The sequence below is a fragment of the Suricata suricatta genome, chromosome 9 (genome assembly GCF_006229205.1).
Source record: "Suricata suricatta isolate VVHF042 chromosome 9, meerkat_22Aug2017_6uvM2_HiC, whole genome shotgun sequence".
Taxonomy (NCBI): Eukaryota; Metazoa; Chordata; class Mammalia; order Carnivora; family Herpestidae; genus Suricata; species Suricata suricatta.
This window is the reverse complement of record NC_043708.1, coordinates 89569350-89594049: the sequence shown is the minus strand read 5'-3', so window position 1 is coordinate 89594049 and position 24700 is coordinate 89569350. Positions and strand designations below refer to the sequence as shown.

At 35.8% G+C, this 24700-nt stretch overlaps 1 protein-coding gene and 1 non-coding gene across 5 annotated transcripts in view; both read left to right on the top strand.

The window, feature by feature from the left end:
• The window catches only part of SPPL2A (signal peptide peptidase like 2A), a 174402-nt gene that overhangs the window by 140036 nt on the left and 9666 nt on the right, over window positions 1-24700 (top strand). For 3 of the 4 annotated variants that reach the window (XM_029951819.1, XM_029951816.1, XM_029951817.1), the window contains 13 exons: window positions 398-517; window positions 833-1015; window positions 1719-1808; window positions 2295-2428; window positions 11117-11268; window positions 14951-15047; window positions 15492-15593; window positions 16759-16840; window positions 17373-17447; window positions 20796-20852; window positions 21048-21101; window positions 21532-21634; window positions 23430-23507. In XM_029951819.1, coding sequence (XP_029807679.1) covers window positions 398-517; window positions 833-1015; window positions 1719-1808; window positions 2295-2428; window positions 11117-11268; window positions 14951-15047; window positions 15492-15593; window positions 16759-16840; window positions 17373-17447; window positions 20796-20852; window positions 21048-21101; window positions 21532-21634; window positions 23430-23507 — 1327 coding nt within the window. The remainder of the gene's footprint in view (window positions 1-397; window positions 518-832; window positions 1016-1718; window positions 1809-2294; window positions 2429-11116; window positions 11269-14950; window positions 15048-15491; window positions 15594-16758; window positions 16841-17372; window positions 17448-20795; window positions 20853-21047; window positions 21102-21531; window positions 21635-23429; window positions 23508-24700) is intronic. The other variant, XM_029951818.1, reaches the window with a different exon arrangement.
• On the top strand, window positions 14519-14626 carry LOC115303089. The gene has a single exon (XR_003913804.1). It is a non-coding gene; the product is annotated as a U6 spliceosomal RNA (small nuclear RNA).

The following is a 24700-nucleotide window of genomic DNA, read 5'->3' as shown; positions in this document are numbered from 1 at the left end:
TTTTGATTTGTATTTCCCTGATGATGAGTGAGAGAGTTGGGGAGAGAGAGGGACGCAAAACCTGAGAGACTACTGAATACTGAAAACAAACGGAGGGTTGAAGGGGGAGTGGGAGAGGGAAGGGAGTGGTGGTAATGGAGGAGGGCACTTGTGGGGAAGAGCACTGGGTGTTATATGGAAACCAATTTGACAATAAACTATTAAAAAAAAAAACCAATGTGTTCTGGGCAAATGTGTATAACTTCAGTGTTTTCCTCAAATAAGAAATAAATTCATTGGAAGATCTTCCCACTTAAGGAAGTACTGTAAAACCTTACGTGTAAATAGCATTATTAAAGTCTTTTGTTGCTGTCAAACCAGATTATTACCAGTGTGAAAATTATTGTTCATGCCCTAGACAGCTGCTCAGGAAGCAATCTTGCATGCGTCTGGAATTGGCAAACCTGCACCGTCTAAGGACTACTGCATGCTATATAACCCTCATTGGACAGATCTTCCAAGTACCCTAGAAAATGCAGTAAGTAAATCACACTTAGTATTTATTTGTAAACATAAAATTATTGAAAGGCGAAAATGAGTATTATGTTTTGGTGTGTGAATTAGCTGTAACATATGATGATTAATTATTTTATAACTTTAGCTTACATGCTTTTCCCTTTGTGGAAAAAAAACAAGTTAGAGAATTTTAAAATACTTAACTCAAAGCCTGGTTGTCATAAAATATTTCTGATTTAAAAGAACCTGGTATTAAACTAATATTGATACTTTGTCATTGAATGCATTTATTGTGAAAGATGATCTTTATCATTTTAAAGACATTGCTTCTTTTCAGACTTCCATCAGTTTGATGAATCTGACTACCACACCATTGTGCAACCTTTCTGATATTCCGTCTGAAGGAATAAAAAGCAAAGCAGTTGTAGTACAGTGGGGAACCTGCCATTTTCTTGAAAAAGCCAGAATTGCACAAACAGGAGGTGCTGAAGCATTGTTGGTTGCCAATAACAGTGTCCTAGTAAGTTGCAAAACTCTTGAACTCATGATATCAAATTTCACAGGAATTGAGCTATCTTTTTGGTGTGTATTATATCGGCTGGGTTTGGAATAATCTCATTGTAGGGTTCTTTTAAAGTAAACATTCTGGCACTCACAGGCATTTAATTGGAAATCTTTGTAATTTCTTTTTAAAAAATTTTTTCAATGTTTACTTATTTTTTGAGAGAGAGAGAGAGAGAATACTAGCAGGGGAGGTGCAGAGAGAGAGGAAGACGTAATCTGAAAGCAGACTTCAGGCTCCAATCTATCAGCACAGAGCCTGACACAGGGTTTGAACCCACGAGCTGTAAGATCATGACTTGAACCGAAGTCAGACACTTAACTGGCTGAGCTACCCACGCGCCCTTGTAATTTCTTTTCTATTCCTAAAGTGGACAAGACTCTGTCCTAACATATTTGTTAGCAACAAACATGTATGTATATGTGTATGTACTGCACACATACACCCCCCCACATGTATGTATGATATACCCAGATATAAATCAGTTTAAGTTTATGCTAAAAGGATTCCAGTTTGAAAACTCTAACATCAAGAAAGAACATATGAAACTTTGTTTTAGAACTAAATAAAGATATCTTTATATTTAATGGAATAATGTGTATTTTATTCTGTAAATATGCTGGTGGCTCATAAGTTTTCATAATATGTTTTTTTCTTTTAGTTTCCTCCTTCAGGGAACAAATCTGAATTTCATGATGTGAAAATAGTGATTGCATTTATAAACCACAAAGATTTTAAAGATATGAAGCAGGTAAATTAGTAATTATGTATTATACAAAGTTTATACATAGTACAATTTTTTACTTTTAATCACTGATAATAAATTTAAATTATATGTTTTCCATTTGCTAACAAGAAGCTATAAAGGCCAATCAGGTCTTTATTTGGGAAATGTTCACCTTCCAGTGAGTACTAGGTGCTTCAGAGCCCTGACTTTAGAAAAGATACTGATTTGTTTTGACTTTTTTAACAATCTCTGTGTTACCATCCTTTATCTTAGCTTTAAATTCCTGACAGGATGTGATTGTGTGGACCACTGAACTTTCAAGATTTAATAAACCAAAGTATAGCCTCATAATTATGACAAGAGAATATATTGTATTGTCAAAAATGGTTCTAGTGTTCTGGTTTTCTAATGTATAGTATCAGTATCAGAGTGAAATTAGAATATTGCTGCCATATACTGTAGTAGAAAGAAAACTAATTCTGATGTTTTAACTGTTACTTTGCCTTTCAGACTCTTGGAGACAACATTACTGTGAAAATGTATTCTCCATCGTGGCCCAACTTTGACTATACCATGGTGGTTATTTTTGTAATTGCTGTGTTCACTGTGGCATTAGGAGGCTATTGGAGTGGACTAATTGAATTGTAAGTTTAAACTTCAGTGTTTTTGTGATAGATGATTTAAAAATTATTGTTTTATAATCATTTTAATCATGTTAACAACATTTAAAATTTACCTGACCTCAGAATATAGTGCTAATAAGATCAGCTTGCGCATTTATCGTCTTATAGGTCATTTAACTTTTCACTGAGAAGAAGAGAGTCACAGCTTTTTCTAACTCTTCTGCTGGTAGGATAACATTGAAATTACATCACATTAAAATTAAAATGTTTACTTAGCTCTCACAGAAAAGTTGAAGATATCTAGTGTTCTAATATGCCTACTTATTCAAATTGGAGGAAATAAGCAAGAGAAGGTAGGGCTGGGGGTTTCAGCTCTTCCTGAGTTCAGTCATTAACAGTGTGGCCTCAGCATTCTCTGATGCTTTCGGAATTCTAAGGATATAAAGCATGTACATATTTTAACTTAAATATAGAAATTCAAAATGTACATAAAATTTAGATTTCCCTATTTAGTAACAACCTGACACCAGTCTTCTTCCAGTTATGTATCTTTGGGTCTGGGTTAAACATTGCTTAAAAGGATCAGTTCATATTTATAACTCTGAATTTAAAAAATGTGCTTTGATCATATTTATGCATAAAGGACAGTATATTCATCTTGTGAATTTAATTCCATTAAAAAGGACTTATTTGCAACTAAATGAAGTTTATTTGTAATTTTTGTAAATGTTTATTTTGAGAGATAGAGAGTGAGCACATGTGCACACAGATGCACTCGTATGAGTAGGGGAGGGATAGACAGAGAGAGAGAGAGAGAGAGAGAGGGAGGGAGGGAGAGAGAGAGAATCCTAAGCAGGCTCTGCACTATCAACTCAGAGCCCACCACAGGGCTTGATCCTACAAACTGCAAGATCATGACCTGAGTCAAAATCAAGAAGAGTCAGACACTCAGTCATCTGAATCACCAAGGCACCCCTATAGTTTCTTAAAATACTAAAATTTGATTGACTCGTATCAAGAGAAAACTCTTGGGATTTAACAAGTATAGATTTCTGGAGTATTGAGCTTTAAATATTTTATATATTTGGAAAAAATGTTTCAATATATGTATCAGTCACATATTTTCATGTGAGTAAGCATTGTTTTTTCTTCATTATTATTCTTACAAAGCATAGCATGTAAGAAGACCTCTAAGAACATTTTCTAGATTGTTTGGTGAAACTTTCTAAGTATTTCCCTTAAGCTACTAATTCATTGAAAGTGTTTTCCCATTTAATACAGATTCTCACTGTACTTCTATGTATATTGTAAATAATTTACATATTGTTTCTTCTCTAGAGTATGGATTTTTGAATGGTAATATGCATACAAACTCTTGAGATCTCATTAAAGTGAAAATTTAGGTTTAGTAGGCTTGGAATGGGCACCAAGATTCTATGTTTTAAGAAGGTCTCAAGTGATTTTGCTGGCCCACAGACCGGTTTGAGTTAGCAGGTTAAGCTTCATATACATTTTAGGGCAGGCTCCTCCTTAATAGATTGGAGATGGGAGAGGAGTACATATAAGCCTTTTTATTCATAAAAAACAAGGAATTCATTACCTTCAGTAGCCAGGTTGGAAAAGAAGGAGTTCTTTACCAGCAGGATTATGGACTTTAAAATTTTTTTTATTTTAATTCTAGAATAATTAACATAAGGTGTTACATTGCTTTTAGGCATGCAGTACAATTCAGTGCATTACTCACTGTTCATCAAGATAAATGCACTCTTAATCCCATTTACCTATTTTGCCCATTACCCTGCCTACCTCCCCTCTGGGGCAACCACTAGTTTGCTTTCTGTACTTACGAGTCTGTCTTTGTTTTTATTTTTTAAATTGTTCACTTGTTTCTTAAATGTTTATATAAGTGAGATTATGTGGTATTTGTCTGTCTCTAAGTTATTTCATTTAGCAGAACATTCTCCAGGTCCCTCCATTTTGTTGCAAATGGCAATATCTCATTCATTTTTAGGACTAAGTAATATTCTATTGTATACATATATGTATACCAGTACTTTTTTATTCTTTCACCGATGCATGGAAACTTGGGTTGATTACTTCCATATCTTGGCTATTGTAAATAATGCTGCAATAAACATAGGGGTGTGTATGTCTTTTCAAATAAGTGTTTTCATTTTCTTTGGGCAAATACCCAGTATTGGAATTTCTGGATTATGGTAACTCTTAAATTTTTCTTTTTTTTTTTTTAATTAAAAAAAATTTTTTTATGTCTGTTTATTTTTGAGAGAGAGACAGAGTGTGAACAGGGTAGAGGCAGAGAGAGAGGGAGACACAGAATATGAAGCAGGCTCTGAGCTCTCAGCTGTCAGTACAGAGCCTGATATGGGGCCCTGAACCCAAGAACTGTTAAGATCAGGACCTGAGCTGAAGTTTGATGCTTAGCCGAATGAGCCACCCACGCACCCCTATTGTAAATTTTTCAAGGAACCTCTATATAGTTTCCCATGGTGGTTGCAGTGATTTACATTCCCACCAACAGTGTACAAATGTTCCTTTTTCTCCACATTCTCAAAAACACTTGGTATTTCTTGTCTTTTGATCTAGTTCTTCTGGCAGATATAAGGTAACATTTTGAGTTTATTCTGTACAGTATGAGAATATAGTCATATTTCATTTTGTATCGAACTGTCCAGTTTTCCCAACACAGTTTGTTTAAGAGACTTTCTCCCATTGCATATTCTTGCCTCCTTTGTCAAAGATTAATTGACTGTGTAATCATGGGTTTATTTCTGGGCTCTCTATCCTGGTGATCTTACGTCCTCTTTTGTGGCAGTACCAGACTGTTTGGATGATGGTAGTTTTGTACAGCTTTGTCTGCTTTTGGTGTCAGGGTAGTCCTGGCCTTGGAGAATGAATTTTGAAGCTTTCCTTCCTCTTACTTTTTGTAATAGTTTGAGAAGAATAGGTGTTCACCTATGAAGCTGTCTAGTTCTGGACTTTGTTTTTTGAGATTTTTTTCATTACTGATTCAATTTCATTGCTGGTACTCAGTCTGTTCAAATTTTCTATTGCTGATTCAGTTATGAGAGATTGTGTGTTTCTAGGAATGTCTCCATTCCTTCTCAGTTGTCCAATTTGTTGCCATTTATTTTTTTTTATAATATTCTCTTATAATCCTTCGTATTTCTGTGGTGTTGTTATTTCTTCTCTTTCATTTGTGATTTTGTTTGAGTCCTCTCTTTTTCCTCTTCTTTTTTTTTTTTTCATAAGTTTGGCTAAAGGTTCATCAATTTTGTTGGTCTTTTCAAAGAACCAGCTTCTGGGGCGCCTGCGTGGCTCAGTCGGTCAAGCCTCCAGCTTCGGCTCAGGTTAGGTCTCACATTCGTGGGTTCGAGCCCCGCGTCGGGCTCTGTGCTGACAGTTAGCTCAGAGCCTGGAGCCTGCTTCCTGTTCTGTGTCTCCTTCTCTCTCTGCCCCTCCCCCCTCATGCTCTGTCTCTCTCTGTATCAAAAATAAATAAAACATTAAAAAAATTAAAAAAAAAAAAGAACCAGCTCCTGATTTCATTGATCTGTTCTATTGTATTTTTTAATTTCTCTCCTTTATTATTTCCTTCTTTCTGCTGGTGTTCCATTTCCTTGTTTCTTCTTTTTCTAGCTCCATTAGCTATAAGATTAGGTTGGTTGGTTGAGATTTTTTCTGCTTCTTCAGATAGGCCTGTATTGCTATAAACTTTCCTCTGAGATCTGTTTTTGCTGCATCCCAAAGATTTTGTCCCTCTGTGTTTCTATTTTCATTTGTTTCCATGTAATTTTTTATTTCTTGTTCGATTTTTTTTGGTTGACCCATTCACTGTTTAGTAGCATATTATTTAACCTCCACCTTACTTGTGGTCTTTTCCAACTTTTTTCTTGTGCTTGATTTCCAGTTTCATAGCATTGTGGGCAAAAAAGATGCATGGTATGACTTTGATCTTTTCTCTTGTATTGAGGCTTGCTTTGTGGTCTTATGTGTGTGTGGTCTTTTGTAGAGAGCGTGCCATGTGCACTTGAAAAGAATGTATACTCTGCTGTTTTAGGATGGAATGTTGTGAATGTATCTGTTAAATCCATCTGGTTCAGTGGGTCATTCAGAGTTACTGCTTCCTTGTTGATTTCCTGTTTGGATGATTAGTCCTTTAATGTAAGTGGGGTGTTAAATTTATTTTTAAGTTAATTTTTTTTTCTAGGGTGCCAGGGTAGCTCGATCAGTTAAGTGTCTGACTCTTGATTTTGGCTTAAGTTGTGATCTCAGTCGTGGGACTGAACCCAGGTTGGGCTCAGCCCTGGGCATGGAGCCTGCTTGGGATTTCCTCTCTTTCTCTCTTTCTTTCCTTTCTCTTCTCTCTCTCTCTCTCCCTCTCACCCTCCTTCTCCATCTCCCTCTCTCTCATCCTTTCTTTCTCCCCTGCTTCTGCCCCTCCCCCACTCTCACTCTCTCAGAAAAAAATAAACAATAAAAAATAATAAAGTCTATTTTTTTTCAGATGTAAGTACTAACACCCCAGCTTTCTTTTCATACCCATGTGCATGATAAATGCTTTTCCTTCCTTTCACTTTCAATCTCCATGTGTCTACAGGTCTGAAATGAGTCTCTTGTTAGGCAGTGTACAAATGACTCTTGCTTTTTTTTTTTATCCTTTCTGTCACCCTGTGTCTTTTGATTGAAACACATTGTCCATTTACATTCAAAGTGATTATTGAGGGGCTCCTGGGTGGCTCAGTGGGTTAAGCCTCGGACTTCGGCTCAGGTCAGATCTCACGTTCGTGGATTCGAGCCCCGTGTCAGGCTCTGTGCTGACTGCTAGCTCAGAGCCTGGAGCCTGCTTCCGGTTCTGTGTCTCCTTCTCTTTCTGCCCCTCCTCCTCTCATGCTCTGTCTCTCTCTGTATCAAAAATAAATAAAACATTAAAAAAAAATTCAAAGTGATTATTGATAGGTATGTACTTGTTGTCATTTTGTTACTTGTTTTATGGTTGTTTTTGTAGTTCTTTGTTTCTTCCCTTGCTCTCTTCTCTGACAGTTAGTTGCCTTTCTTTAGTGATATACTTGGATTCCTTTCTTTGTATTATTTTTTTTAAGTTTATTTATTTATTTTGAGAGAGACAGAGACAGTGTGAGTGGGAGAGGGCCAGAGGGAGAGGGAGACAGAAAATCCCAAGCAGGCTCTGTGCTGACAGCACAATGGGGTTTGAACCCATGGAACTGTAATATCATGACCTGAGCCATCCAGGCATCTCAGCTTTCTTTTATTTTTTGCATATGGGTTTTTGATTTGTGGTTACCATTAGGTTTGTTTGTAAATCTGCATATAACAGTCAATGGTAAGTTGATAGTTGTCTACGTTTGAACCCATTTAATACTGCTTTCCCCACCTCCCAGGTTTTAAGTATATGATATCATACTTTACATTTTTTTATTTTGTGAGTCCCTTGACTGATTTTTATAGATATGCTTATTTTTTACTGTTTTTGTGCTTCCTGCTTTTCTTACTCCTTTGTGCTTAAATTTTTTAATGTTTTTTATTTATTTTTGAGAGACAGAGACAGTGCGAGCAGGGGAGGGTCAGAGAGAGAAGGAGATACAGAATGTGAAGACAGGCTCCAGGCTCTGAGCTAGCTGTCAGCACAGAGCCTGACACGGGGCTCGAACCAACCGTGAGATCATGACCTGAGCCGAAGCCAGATGCTTAGCCAACTGAGCCACCCAGGTGCCTTATCCTGCTTTTCTAACTCCTACTTATGGTCTTTCCTTCCCATTCAAAGAGTCCCCTTTAACCTTTTTTGTAGAGTATGTTTGGTGGTGATGAATTCTTTTAATTTTTGTTTGGGAATTTCCTTATCATATTCTGAATTATAGCCTTGATGGTTGCAGATTCTTTTCCTTTCAATACTTTGAATATATCGTATCACTGATTTCAGGCCTGAAAAAGGTTTCTCTTGAAAATTCAGCCTATACTCTTATGAAGTTTTCCCTGTATATAACTGTTTTTTCTTGCTGCTTTTAAAATTCTCTTTCAAGGGGCACCTGGGTGGCTCAGTCAATTAAATGTCTGACTTCATCTCACTTCATGGTCTCATGGTTCATGAATTTGAACCCCATGTTCGGCTCTGTGCTGACAGCTAGCTCAGGGCCTGGAGCCTGCCTCTGATTCTGTGTCTCCCTCTCTCTCTGACCCTCCCCTGCTCGTGCTGTCTCTATCTCAAAGATAAACACTAAAAAAAATTTTTTTAATTCTTTCAAGATTATGAATTTTGAAATTGATGTGGCTGATTCTGAGTAAATTATATGTGTGGCTGTGGGTGAGGGGCCTGACTTTATGATACAAAAGAATATGAACCAGTGACAAAGAGGAAGAAGCTCTATAAAAAGTGGAAAGATTAAGAACATGAGCACTATTTGCAACAACATGGACGGACTTTGAAGGCACTGTGCTAAGTAAAATAAGTCAGAGAAAGATAAAGTCCCCTGATACGTGAAACAAACAAAAAAGGACCTCAGAGACAGAGTCCCATTGGTGGTTGCTAGAGGCAGAGAGTGAGGGTGGCAAAATGAGTGAGGGTTACTAAAAGGTACAAACTTCTGGTTATAAAATAAGTAACTCTTGGGGATGTGATATACAGCATGTTGACTATAATTGATAAGACTATTATATATTTGAAAATTGCTAAGCGTACATCTTAAAAGTTCTCATCACAGGAAAAAAAATACATGGCTGTGGTGATGAATGTTAACTATACCTACTATGACCATTTTGTTATATATGCAAATGTCGAATCATTATGTTGTATACCTGAAACTAATGTTATATGTCAATGAGATCTTAATTTTTAAAAATGAGCATAAGGAGTGTCATTTAGCAAGTAAAAAGGTAAATTGAAAGAGAAGGGGAGAGAGAATAAAACTTAGGAAAGGGAAACTTTGCCAGATCAGGAACTTGTAACTCAGAATTACCCTGCCAAATGAAAGATGTACCTTATACAAAAGGGAAAGATGCCTTGGTTCAGTTTAAAACTTTTCAATAGGGGATTAAAGTTTTATTATAATGAAATCATTGGTTCTCAAGCTCAATAAACTCAAGATGGCATGAAAAAAAGCTTAGCTTTTCATTATATAAGGCTCTTAAGCTAGTTAGGAGTATAGTGTTTTAAAAGATGAATTTTGTATTTTATATCATATAAATCTAGTACATGTTTCCTTTCCTGGAAAGGAAAATTGCCTGGTGATTTTTACTTTGCCAGATTTATCTTTTCCTTTAAAGTGTTCTACTGGTTTACTAAATAGGAATATATACATCTTTTATTACAATATATATGAATATATAAATCTTCCACTGTGATAAAATAGCTTTAAGTGTACCTTTTTGCAATGACAGATACCAAAGGTTGGCACCTTTTCCCACTCAGATACCACTTTTATTGACACTTCTGTTGATACTCTGTCATCCACTCTGCACTTGCCAGAATGTGCTGCTGTAGCTGTCCCCAAACCCTTTCCCTGCTCTTTTCCCAGGCAGCCTCCCTAGAGTCACAATTACTCGATGTAGTCCGTCCCAATCAACAATTTTCTAAGAAGAATGTGGTACATTGGTAAATAAGCAGTCTGGCAAATGGACAATTTGATAGAAGTAAACCTTTTTTTTTTACCCTGAAGTTTGTATTGAGCCCAGACCTTATGAGAAAGGTCAGTGTAAGCAAAGGAAATGAGAGTTTAGTTGATCAGAGCGTAAGGGACTGGAAGTAAAAAAGTATATAGTGGGTTCCATGTAACTGAGATGAGACAGTAAGATGACAGAACAGAGACTGCTCAACATAGGACACTACTGCCCTTCTTCAACTTTGGTCTCTGCCTTTTATTAGCTGTGTGGCTTAGCAAGGGTTGTTGAGAGAATCAGAAACAATATTTTGCTATCTTAAGGTAGGAGAAAGCTGTGTCTTGAACTTCTCTTGAACGCTTTGTAATACCCTGATGAGCACAGAATAGGTATACAGTAAATACTGAGTTGATTGAAAGAAGAATTTAATGTTTACCTGTAAGAGAAGCTAATTTTAAAAGTACCTTACTGTCTGTAAGTTGGTAATAAGTGTATAAAAAGAACTGGTTATCATCAGAAATTTATTACATCAGTGTAGTTTTCAAATTAGATAATATAAACATCTGCAAACATTAATGTGTTTATATGGTAGATATCATCTGTTTCAAAAAATTTGCTTCCAGGGATGCCTGGTGGCTCAGTCGGTTAAGTATCCGGCTTTGGCTCAGGTCAGATCTCACGGTTCGTGGGTTTGAGTCCCGTGTCAGGCTCTGTGCTGACAACGAGCTCAGAGCCTGGAGCCTGCTTCCGATTCTGTGTCTCCCTCTCTCTCTGACCCTCCCCTGCTCACACTGTTTCACTCTGTCTCTCAAAAATAAATAAATAAAAATAATAATTTACTTCCAGAAAAATATGCTCTTTCAAAAGTTAGTGGTTAATAACAGATCATCCCTGGAGCATAGACTTTATAGGACGTTTTACTTGCTAGGGTAAGTGCTTTTTGTTTGTTTGGTTTGCAGTTTTTTAAACTATATTACTTTGTAGTCAGAAACAAATTTAAGTTGGTGTTAGACGTTGATTTTAAAAATAACTGTACCTGGCAGAGATTTTCTCAAGTTCCTGTGTATGTTTATGCAGGGAGAACATGAAGGCCGTGACAAACACTGAAGATAGAGAAATGAGGAGAAAGAAGGAAGAATACTTAACTTTTAGTCCTCTGACAGTTGTAATATTTGTGGTCATCTGCTGTGTTATGATGGTCTTACTTTATTTCTTCTACAAATGGTTGGGTAAGAAGTCCTATTTTATATTTGCTACTTTCAGCATACAATTTTTCATTTACTTCACCAGATTTCTTTTATGGTATTCTACCTGGAAAGCTTAAGCAAATAATTAAAAAGTGATACTTTTTAAGCTGTCAAAAGTGTTAGATCCTCATTACTCTGTATAAAAAATACTCAGATTGGAAATATACTACATCTTGAGAAAAGAACACTCCTTCATACGACTTGAAAGAATTGCTGTGACCCCTAAGCTTCCCTCTCAGCACATAAAGCTTGATAGCCCAGTATCTAGGCAGCAGACTAACAACATTATTATTTGAACTTTTTAAAAAACTTACTGAGCTGTATTTGAAGTTTATTCAGATTACTAATTGATTGTGTCTGCTCACTCCCAAAGTGTGGTTTGTTCTTTTGTCAGCTTCAAAATCAAGATGAGCTCAGACTTTGTTTTGCTTGTATAAACAGTATTGTACTACATCTAAAGCCCTGCAAACATACAAGTACTTGCCTGTGGTCTAGATAGTAACTGATACTTTTCCTTTAAGAAGTTAGGGCTAGAAACTGTATGGGCATGTCCATCCCCTGGACAGGCTTGCTAGCGGCCTGAAAGAATGGTGCTTTGCTGTGCCTGGCTGATGCACAGCACAAACGTGGGGGATTGGGATAAAGGGCAGTGTGCCTGATAAGAACTGGCAAAAACCCTTTGTAAAAACTGCTATGGACTGTAGGGCTTATTTAGAGAACGTTAGCACAGTTTTCTGGACTAGAAAACCGAGGTTAGTTTCAGTTGATTGTCCAATTTCTCCTGTCCTGTGGCATCATTTAAAAACTAGACCTATGACATATATTTCCAATTAAAAAAACAAATTATTTCAAGGTGCCTGGGTGGGTCAGTAAGTTGGATGTCTGGCTTTTGATTTCAGCTCAGATTGCGGTTTGTGGGATCAAGCTTGCACTAGGCATGGAGCCTTCTTGGGATTCTCTCTCCCAGTCTCTCTACCTACGCCTCCCTCCCCTCTCTCTCAATAAACTTTAAAACATGAAGGAAAAAATAATTATTTGAATGTTACGCCTATTTCAATCTGTTGCTGGGAGAAAAGATACTAGGAAAGTTATTTCTATTGTCATAGTGCAGCTAATTTTTCTAATTTATTATGCAGCCTTCTGTTTTTTTGTGTCTGATTCTCAGTGGCTTAATTAGTGGTCTTTGATAGAAAAGAGATTCCTCTACCCTACCCTACAACGTGTTTCATTTTTGGTGAGAAATTTATTTAAACTTACTGGTATTTAAAAAGCCTTGCTTATAAATGTAATTTTTAAAAAACTTAAATTTTAAGAGACAGAGAATGCGAACAGGGGAGACAGGCAGAGGGAGAGAGAGAGAGTGAGAACCTCATGCAGCCTCCACACTCAGTGTAGAGCCCACCATGGGGCTCAATTCCCATGACCCTGGAATCATAACCTGAGCAGAAATCAAGAGTCGGACCTCCCAGGACACCCCTATAAATGTATTTTTTAATGTAGGAAGAAGATCATTAACCCTCATTGTTTATCCCAGGACATGGGATTAATTATGACTGACTAAATCTATGTGATATTGAAAGATTTATTTTTATTTTGGTTCCTTATGGTTTCTTACAGCTAAAATTGCTGCCATTTGTAATATATTAAATTATAAAATTGTGAAGGTTCCTCTTACCATTTAATGTTAAGTCATGTTCAAGAAAGTAACCAAAGACAGTTATTTTAACCAGATTCTTTCCCGTGCTTAGTCATTTTCTTAGTATAGTAGGACACTGAATAAAATACCTAAAACTCTGTTAGGATCTCAAGAGCATGATTTCTGCCTATGTTTTAAAACTTGGGTTGGCAACCTTTGGTGTATGACTTACCAAACATAACATGGCAATCTTTGTCTTTCTTACTGTTTATGTTACCATATATAACTAGCAATAACAAATAACAAGGAACTAAAAAAGTAATTTGTCCAAGTTCACCAATTAGAAAGTGGCCAACAGTTAAAAACAAGGATATCAGAAAATTGGGGGATGATATCTATGTTTCTGGAAAAGAAACAGTTTTGCAGACCCATTGCAGTAAAATCTGTATTGATTAAAAAGAAGGAGAAGAAAGATTGATCTACTGTCTCTAGATTACTTTCTTTCTCACCTACACAGAGTTACAATTTTCTGAAATTTAGTGGAACTTAAAAAATTCAGGTAAAATTTGTATTTCCATTGTGAAATTTTGAGAAAGTTAAGAAAGTGAATATTTTATTTTAAAGTACAGTAATTTCTTCCCCTGTTTAGGAATAAGAAGAGTAAATGTAATTTTAAATAACTGTCAAATAATACTACCTAATATAGAAAAATATTTGTGGATTTTAGCTACCTTAGTTTCATATCATAACAGAGGTTTGTTTAAATGGATTTGGTTTGGGATGCCTGGGTGGCTCAGTTGGTTGGTCGTCTAACTTTGGCTCGGGTCATGATCTTACAGTGCATGAGTTCAAGCCCCATGTCAGGCTCTCTGCCATTAGCACAGAGCCTGCTTTAGGATCTTCTGTCCCCCTCTCTCCCTGTCCTTTCCCCACTGGTTCTCTCTCTCTCTCTCTCTCTCAAATTCAACAAACTTAAAAAAAAATGGATTCGGTTTTACCAAAAGTCAAGTTATTAGAGATAAATTCACTGTAGGAAAATATAGATAGCATGGTTAATGTCTAAGGTAGGTGTCAGTTGTCATCCTTAACCTGCATTTTAAAAAACATTTATACTGTTTTATTTCTCGTTTTTTAATGTTTGTTTATTTTTGAAAGAGAGTAAGCAAGTGAGGGGCAGAGAGACGGCGGGGACAGAGGATCCAAAGTGGGCTTTGCATTGATGGCACAGAACTCAGTGTGGGATTCAAACTCACAAACTTGAGAGATCATGACCTGACCCAAAGTCAGACGTTCAACTACCTGAATCACCCAGGCACCCTATATTGTTTCCTTAATTTGTCCATTCCATACATTTAAAAACTTAGAAATGTGTGGGGCGCCTGGGTGGCTCAGTTGGTTAAGCCTCCGACTTTGGCTCAGGTCAGATCTCAACGTTTGTGGGTTCGAGCCCTGCATCGGGCTCTGTGCTGACAGCTAGCTCAGAGCCTGGAGCCTGCTTTCAGTTCTGTGTCTTCTTCTCTCTCTGCCCCTCCCCCTCTCATACTCTGTCTCTCTCTGTATCAAAAATAAATTAAACATTTAAAAAAAATAAAAATAGTGCTCGCTTCGGCAGCACATATACTAAAATTGGAACGATACAGAGAAGATTAGCATGGCTCCTGCACAAGGATGACACGTAAAAAAAAATAAAAATAAAACGTTAGAAATGTCTACAACTCACTTTGTAGACATCTTTAACAGACATATTAGTTTGAATCATTGAATGATAGAAAATATAGAGCCAGCTTCAGCCTTGAACAGTCCTACCAATGTGTAGTGGAACTAAAACAACACATAAAATACCCACTCTTCAATAAAACTCAAGATCTAAATATCTTCAGTTAGTAACCTCTTCAAATTAAAGTATTACGGTCACTGCATTGAAAGTATCATGTTTCAGTAAGAAAGCTAAAACTTAATATTGCTTATATATTTTCTTACCACATTCCTTTTGTTCTCATATGACTTAGTGTCTTGTTTTTTTTCTAGTTTATGTTATGATAGCAATTTTCTGCATAGCATCGGCAATGAGTCTGTACAACTGTCTTGCTGCACTAATTCGTAAGATACCGTGTGGACAATGCGCGTATGTATCTCTTACAAGGAATTCTATAATGTTGGTATTCGTAGTTTAAAACAAATAGGGAAGCAAACAAGGAAAAATAGGAGTGCTGTTTAAACCTGTGCAATCCAATATACAGTGACTGTTTTAAATCTAAGTTACTTAAAATTAAATAAATTTAAAAATTCAGTTCCTCAGTCTCGTTAGCCACATTTCAAACGCTAATAACCACATGTAGCTAGTGGCTACTGTATTAGACCACACAGATCCAGAACATTTTATCGCCACAGACAGTTCTGTTGAACTGATATTTTTTGATGTATCATTTGTTGTGCTTAAATCAAGACTTTTAAATTGATATTTCAATAGCTTTCTTGTGACTGTGGTTAACATTTGTCATTTCTCATATTATGTGAGCATTGTATTTCATCTACAGAGTAAACTAACCTATGTTGATCTGTTTTGTAGGATTACGTTTCGAGGCAAAAGCATTGAAGTGAGACTTATTTTTCTCTCTGGACTATGCATAGCAATATCTGTTGTTTGGGCCGTATTTAGAAATGAAGATAGGTATGACGACTCAGTGTATATACCCTTATATTAAGAATGCATTATTTTATATCTTGCTTGATAATTATGCATTTTGATTAGTATGGATTTTTTTGCTTTTATCCCAGAATACCATACTTTTGAAACAAGCTAAATAAATACTTTAAAAAGCAGATCTTATGCTAATGGATTCAAGGTCATATAGAGAAGGAAATATGTATTATGATTTAAACATCTAAGCTGAAGTAGACTTCAAAAATATACTTAATTATGGTATACCCACACAAATACAATGCAGCTCTTAAGGTGAAGATCTCTATGAATTGATATGCAGTGATTTCCAGGATATATTTTTTTTATGTTTGTTTATTTAGTTTTGAGAAAAAGAGAGAAAGAAAGCAAAGGAGGGGCAGAGAGGAGACAGAGAATCCCAAGCAAGCTCCATGCTGTTGGCACAGAGCCTGACATGGGGCTTGAACTCATGAATTGTGAGATCATGACCTGAGCCAAAATCGGGAGTCAGGATGCTTAACCAACTGAGCCGACCCAGACATCCCTCCAAGGGTGTATTTTTAAGTGAGAAAAGGATATCTAGAGTATGCCATCCTTTATGTAAGAGAGGAAGTATTCAGATATCTGTCCATTTGTAGGAAGGATAATCAGAACATTTTTTTAACTTTTTAATGGTTTACTAATAAAATAATTAAAGCCCAAAGCCACCGATAGCCTAAAATTTGGAAACAAAGTATATACAATTTTAGGCAGCTTCAGCTGATAATTATGCATATCGATTCCTTGTAGAGTATGTTACATAGCTCTCATTTCCTTTAGATTGCAGCTATCTGGACATACATTAACACTAATAGCCTTTGTTTGGAACTACCTTTATAAAAGAAACCTGTGTATAATTTCAAAGGTTAAAGATAAGTGTGCAATGTATTCAATACATGTTCTGAGGTAGCTTTTCACCTTTTTCTTAGTATAGTAGTATTCATTATTCTAGGCCAGTAAACTGATAAATATGGAGAATATGAGAGGGTTTTTTGGTCATTATAATTGCTGCTTAATAATCAATTAGTCAAATCATAGCAGTTGAATGTTATCACTTTAGTGATCTATTTCTTTTGAAAAGTCCCATCTGAAAATAACTACATAAACCAATCAGAGTAACTTCTTTTGATTATAGGTGGGCTTGGATTTTACAGGATATCTTGGGGATTGCTTTCTGTCTGAATTTAATTAAAACACTGAAGTTACCCAACTTTAAGGTAAAGTATACCACTTTGCTAGCTAAAATAATTTTTTCTTTTTAAAACAACTTAATGTATAATTTAAGTATAATAAAATGCACCCATTATAAGTGTACAGTTTATTAAAGCTTTACAAATGAATAATTTTGTAGCCACCATCTTAATTATAGAGCATTTCTTATCTCTTCAAAAGCTCTGTTCTGCCCTTTTGCTATCAGTTTTAATCACCAGCCTTAGCCAACCACTGATTTGGTAGCTAAAATATTTTTAGTCATTTGTATAATATGTCAGTTTCATAAACTCCTTATAGACAAAATATCAGCGAAGAATATTTCTTTGACTTAGTGATTCATTTTTTTAAAAGACTAGGATAGAGAAGATAAAATTTAATGTAATCTGTAGAATAAAACTGTAAATAGTAATAACTGTTAAATGCCTTTCAGAAAATAGTGTTCAAATATAATTTCACATGTTTATTTGTACTTGCAAAACAATATCTCATAATTTAGATATTGGAAATTTGACTTAAATTTGTTTCTTTTTTCAACAGTCATGTGTGATACTGCTAGGCCTTCTCCTCCTCTATGATGTGTTTTTTGTTTTCATAACACCATTCATCACAAAGGTATGATGTTCAAAATCCATGAGAAACATGCTAAAAGTTGAGAATCTGAAACCTGCTCTTAGATTATTGATTTTGCAGGTGTTTACCATTGAGTGCATTCTAATTCTCTTTCAAAAATTGTCATTGAAATTGGCCTTTTACTAGAGGATTTTTTAAGCCTTTAAGTTATTCTGCTAAATGAAAAATATTTCCTGGCTGATCATGAGAACATACATTTTCTTCCTACTCATTTTAAAGTAACTTTTCTTATTATAAAACAATAAATGTTTGCCATAGACAATATAAACAGCAAAAAGAATGGACATGTGTCATTGCTACTTTCCTTTCTGTACCCCTAGTTTGAGACTAAGAAAAAGTGCACACTAGAGGTTTAAGACCTAATGCGAGGCTCTGTGACCTTGTTACCCTGGCAGGTCACTCAGCACTTGGTGCTTCCATTTCCTAATCCATCCTGTGAGGGAGTGTTGGCTAGCATTCCAGCCTCCCTCTTCCATCAGTAGAATTCTTTTGGGCAGAACTGACTGAACCCACTGTAACGTTTCTATATCAAAAAGGACTCTTCCATCCAAAGCTCTATATAGAGGCCAGGGTGGGGCTGGCCTCAGGAGAAACTAGACTCAGGGGCACATACTCTCCCTTTCCACTTCTGTCCATTTGTTCGCTGTCCCAGACTGGCTTTTTCTATGAGGTTAGAACCAGCAGCTGACAGCTCCTGGTGCACCTGTCCCCAGCCCTGACTCTGGCGCTTCCATAAAACAGCAGTGCTGTTCCCAGAATAAGGGAGAGGTGTTGGGTGAATGTGATAGTCCTTCATTACTGGTCCAGATTTTCTACCTTGTCCCAATTCCTATATTGTGAGTATTTTATTGCTTAGTTCTCATGGTTTCCCTATTTTATATTGAATCTTATTTTGTAACTTTATATCATCTCTTTATCCTTTGTCATTCTCACATATTCAATATCTGATACTATAATCACTATGTTTTATCCCATTAGTTCTTCATCTATTCTTTAGTCCCTGCCATCTGTGAAATCACTGTAAAACCGCACTTTTAATATTTGTTATAATAGCATAAACATGTTTCACAAGCATGTGCCCTGTTGGGAGCTAAAATGCAAGTAGGTAATAAATGTAGTTAACTGCCCCAAATTAGAGCTCATCAGACCATTTTAACCAGAATCTTTCTGTGCCTTAATGATGAGCCATTTGACTCAGTGACTTTGTTGAGCAAAAGTAACCGTTTAAATCATAGAATTAGTAGTACGGGTTATAACAAAAAACATCAACTAATGAAAGCACTTTTTTAATGTTTTTTTTTTTTTGATAGAGCACGAGGGAGGGGCAGAAAGAGGGAAACAGAGAATCCCAAGCAGGCTCTTGCTGGCAGCACAGAGCCCAATGTGGGGCTTCAACCCATGAATCATTAGATCATGACCTGAGCTGAAACCAGGAGCTGGACGCTTAACCAAGACTGAGCCACCCAGGCACCCTGAAAGCATTTTTTTAAGTTCTATCTAAAGCCATCCCATCTTGTGTCAGTTTATTCAGTTCAAAAAAATATTTTTGTAAGTCACTCTGAAAGGGTCTCATAATGAAAGTAAAGCATTTTCTATTCAAAGCCATTCTCATAAATCATAGATAGTCCTAGCATATGACACGTATATTACACAACGGATATAGATATGAACTGTACCTAAACCCTTAAAAATTTTTTTCCATTCATTTTTAATACTGGAGTCTCAGAATTTTAAAGATATAGAATAATATGGGAGAGTGATAAAGATAAAGATGTCTGTGAGCCTTCTCTCTTTATTCTCTGCCTAGAGAATTTTTCATCTTTTTTTCCATATCAGTTCCCACTGACTAGGAATGTGGTTTCTAGAAATCTGATCTGGTAGAAAAAATTAGAAGTGCTCTTTGGAGTTCACTAGTGTAGATTTACTTTAACACCTTCTTCTCAGTTTGGTTTGCTTGTTTTTATTAAAACTATAGACCTTTCTTTAGTAGATAACTCAAAATGAAAATCATATATGTAATTTCTGATTTTTGAGTTTTTTAACTGAAAATTTTAAGGATTAAACATTAAACATTCTAAACCTGTTTTTCAACTCTGGTGTTAGCAGAGTTTTCATGAGTAAGTAGAGCAGGCAGGCTATAAGAATGTGTCTTTATTTTTTTCCCATCCATCCCTGTAACTTGGTGTAGTATCTTATAAATAGTACTTACTCAGATATCTTTGAATGCAGGAGATGATGCCAGTAGTGGTCTTTACTTAAGTATTTATAATAACAAAATGAACGAAAATGAACTCTGTCTGGAAATTAAATCACATTGTGGGAGTTTGCTGTAAGGAACTGTATTTAATATTAGTCTATTTTCCTAAACTCCTGTGACTTAACCCTTCTGTAACCTGAAGCTTAACATGAGGAAAAGATTTCATAGCTAGAGATGATATCCTTCTTCCTACTCAGCTCAGGTATCAGTGAAATCCTCTTAAAAACACGAAAGTGATTCCTCCAATGTTCCCCACCCACATGGAAAATATTATAGTTAGTTGATCAAATTCTCCGTAAATTCAGCATTTATTTATCTTCCCACTACCTATTTGGTGATATATTCATCGTAATCTAAAGCATAGTTGGGTACTCAGGTAGTCTTAATTTGCTGCCTCCAAATGTTTCCCTTTCACAGCAAACTTGGCTATCAGGAAAGAACTAGTAAGGAACTCCTCGTAAGAGCCCACATAAAAATACCTTAGCCAGACACCATGTATGAAATTCAGCTAAGGTTAATGTTTTGATTGGGTCATAAAAAGTTGGCAGGGCTGAAACTGCACAGGAGACAGACTGAAGATGTTTCTCAAGTTCTTTAGGGCAGGGTCTTTTCAAGTTTGGCTTCATTGTTATGGTAAGTAGGCAGAAAGTCAGAAGTCTTTTTATTCAAATAAAGTTACCAATATTTATTACAAATCAGATTTTAATATTTCTTGTGTCTCTATTGTTATTGCTAAAAACGACTAAGGGCACATAACATACAACATAATGTAACTACAAGCACTTATTTAACTTATTAAAAATGTTAGCTACTAGTTTTCAGTACCAATCACTGCCCAGAGCTTCACTTGAATAATCTGTGTGTGGTTTATTTGCTAGTTTCTGATCATTGTTGAACTCTAATAGAGTGAAGCTGTATGCTAAGTGAATTTTGTTTTAGGTGGCTCCAGTTTTTGCTAGGAAAAAAAGCTGTCTGCAACCCATTAGCCATGGGGTCATATCATTCTTGAATAATGGTAGTTTGTTCTCTTCAAATGATTGGGCAATTTCTTTCATCTTCCTCCTCAATTTTAGAATGGCGAGAGCATCATGGTTGAACTTGCAGCTGGACCTTTTGGAAATAATGAAAAGGTAGGGATGGCAATTAAATAGAAATGGCTGCCAGCATATATGTGTGTGTCCAGTTAATAATTTTGCCTTCCTGTGTAATTCATTGGTCATGTAGTGCATGTTAAGGTATTGTAAAACTTTATTTCTCACAAAATATAGCCCTTTTCTTAGTTATTCTAAATTATTAAATACCTATTGACTTGGGTTTCATCCTAGAATGATGGAAACTTGGTGGAAGCCACTGCTCAACCCTCAGCTCCCCATGAGAAAGTAAGGATTGTATTTCAGATATGTTCATTGGACTTTTAAATCATACCCTCTGAGACAAGATTCTTCTTTGGGGGAAAAAAATCCAGATTGCAAAAAAAAAAAAAAAAAAAAAAAAAATCTTTGTCAAGGCCTCAGTCTGATTTTTGGTAAAAAGGAAAAGAACAAGGTTAGATGTGGGGATACTGGATGAATACTGTCAACCCTTGTGTGTGTTGGGTTTCGTTTTTTCCAAACTGTGTATCTATTTCTTTCAAGCTTTCTGTAGATTCAGAGTATATATGTATAGTTTATGTTCTCTCGTTTCAAGTTCTTCTAAAATGTCTATTTAAAAATATTAAAACGATTACTCTCTTATCCTTCCCTTTCTAAGAGATATGGGTAAATATTCCTAAGAAGTTTATTGGTGCCTTTTTTCCCCCCATAATTACAGTTACCGGTAGTCATCAGGGTACCAAAGCTGGCCTATTTCTCAGTAATGAGTGTGTGCCTGATGCCAGTTTCAATACTGGGTTTTGGAGACATTATTGTACCAGGTAAGCAGTTGTAACAATTTCAGTACAAATATTCTGATGGTTTAAAATTGTCAAATGTGGGGCTCCTGGGTGGCTCAGTCGGTTGAATATCTGACTTTGGCTCAGGTCACAACCTTATGATTGGTGGGTTTGAGCCCCACATCGGGCTTTGCACTGACAAGTATAGAGCCTGCTTGGATCCTCCCTCTCCCTGTCTCTCTACCCCTCCCCCACTCGTGCTCTCTTTCTGGAAAATAAATAAACTTTAGAAAACACTAAAAATTTTAAAAACCATTGCCAGATGTTTAGTATCTATTAAAAGTTACCTACTCTGTATGAAGTATTTGTGGCTATGGCTAGAACTGGGTCAATGGCCAACATAGAAAGGAAGAAAAAAAAGCATTTCAAGGGGGTAGAAGATAAAGTCCAAATGGTAACAACCAAAGATATCTCCCATGGCTCAACGAAGTTTCTTAGAGGAAGCACCTAGGATTAGTTTGACCTATTTCCCCAAGAAAGTATATAATAAAACTTTTCAGAAGTTCAATTTAATAATGCCAAGTGTATTATAATTTCTATTACTTCTATTTTAAAGTAATAGTTATATGGCATTATAATACAAAAAAAATAAAGCATGTCGTCTATCTTCTTTGATAGTTGTTGCAGGTCTGCATGTTCTCCTCACTGGGCAACCTACAGAATAAACTTAATCCCAGCCCAGTAATAATATAGCTTAGAAGTAATAACTAGTCTTTGTTAATCAGGTGAGAGATTGTCCTTACTCACTTTTCTTGCAGTCTCTCTGAACCAAGTGCCTGTGAGGGGGTAAAAAGGCACAGGCGGTTCTGAAGAAGCCTTTTCATTTACCTAGTAAAGCCGGATGGAAGGTGACAGCGCTGCCTGGTGAGCTGGCGTGGCAAAGTCCAGTGCAGCAGGCCACTCTCTCAGTTCATTTTCTAGGACAGATCTCATCTTAGACCACAGAGCAAATCTTAGCAAGTTTAAGAAGATTGAAAGTACATACCAAGTATATTTTCTGACCACAGTGGTATGAAACTAGAAATCAATAACAGGAGGAAAACTGGAAAATTCACAAGTACATAGAAATTAAGCAAAATAGTTTTGAACAACCAAAGCATCAACAAAAAAATAAAAAGAGAAATTAAAAAATACTTTGAAAAAAAATGAAAAGAGAAACAGCATTCCAAAACATATGAGATGCAACAAAAGCAGTTTAAGCAGTAAGTTTTATAGTGATATAAGCACATAGATCAAGAAAATAGAAAAAAAAACTCAAATAAGTAGCCTAACTTTACACATAAGGAACTAGAAAAAGAAGAACAAACTAAGCCCAAAGTTAGCAGAAAGAAGGAAATAATAAAATACAGCAAAAAAACTAAATTGGTCTTTTAAAAAGCTAATAATGATAAACCTTCAACTAGACTAATGAAGAAACTACATCATTAAAATTATAAATGAAAGAGGAGACAATACAACTGATACCACAGAAATATAATAAAAAATTTTCTCATGCTAGAATTATTAAAAATCATGTTTTTAAAGATTACTTAATGGCTTGGAAAAATGTTTTAAATGGCATTAAATTTTTAAAAATCAGCATATAAAATTTTCTCCAGAATTAGTGGGTACTTTAATGTTCTTATGGTATAAAAATTTTAAAAAAGGTTCAATACAATGCAGTGTGTGCTGTTGCCATTAGTTAACAGTTGAATTTGTATTGCTGTTACTGTTTTAAGAAAATAATGTTGAGTTTGGGTTTTTGGGGGATTTTTGTTATTTGTTTTTTGTTTTGTAGGCCTGTTGGTTGCATACTGTAGAAGATTTGATGTTCAGACTGGTTCTTCTTCCATATACTATGTTTCCTCCACAATTGGTAAATTTTTGGGGCTTTTTTTCTATTATGTTTGAATTACATTGTCTCTAGGAAAAGGTAAAGGTCTCAAAATAAGGAGTCCTGGATTCTAATTCTTCATCATTATCTAGTAAGATAAGTTTTTTCATCAAAAAGGAATAATGCTTTACTACCTATATCATAAAATTTTTGAGGTTTAAAAAATTATATGTAAAAGTAAATCATTAGGTTTTATATATTAAATGTTTATTAGAGCATCTGGCACATCAGTAATAAGTAAATTGCATAATATTAGATTTTCTTAAAATACTATATGAATAAATCTGTATGTATATAAATGAATTTAGGCACGATAACATCTAATCTAGGACAGCAGAAGTAATTGTCATTTATCCCTTTATTTCTATTGCTGAGAACAGACAAAGCAGGAAGTAAGCCAAAAAAAAAAAACTTCTAAACTTATCAAACAGATATATCTCAAAGTCCATACACCAGTGTTCTTTATTCTTAGGTAAGCGGCCTGTACCAGAGCCATTTAGATACTGTGCTAGCAAGGTTTTCAGTTCCATAGTGGAGTTAAATGCAATAAATTAAAAGTGTGCACTAGCAGTAGAGAAGGGTATTACCAGAAACAGGTACCTGACGGTGAGAAAGAACAGCTAAGTGAATGAAAAGGTGATAAAAAGAAAAAAAAAACTGTAAAGAAATAAGAAAAGCAATCTAAGGCTATTAAGGATGATACTGTCTGAGGGCATTACATTAATATGTAATAACGTTCAACACCAGTCAGTGTGATAGCATAAAAGAACATTCAATGAAAAGGCAGATTACAGGGCTCTCTGTCCATTGTGCTGTATAATTTCGGGAAGTTGACTTAACTTCCCTGGTCCTCCATTGCCTCATCTATAAAATCAGGAGGTAGACTGAATTGTCTGTCAAGGCTCTTCCAGCTCCAGCGTTTTGAGACCCCGAGTCATTAAGGAAAGATCAGTTGGTGTTTGGTATGCACTTGTTGAAGAAGCCCAGGAAGTATATAATTAAATTAGGAAGATTTTTCAAAGCAACTTTTAGTACCCCTTGGCACAGCTTTTAGTTATCTAAAATATTCAATGACTCTGGGCACCTGGATGGCTCAGTCGGTTAAGCGTCTGACTTCGGCTCAGGTCATGATCTCACGGTTTGTGGGTTCGAGCCCCGTGTCAGGCTCTGTGCTG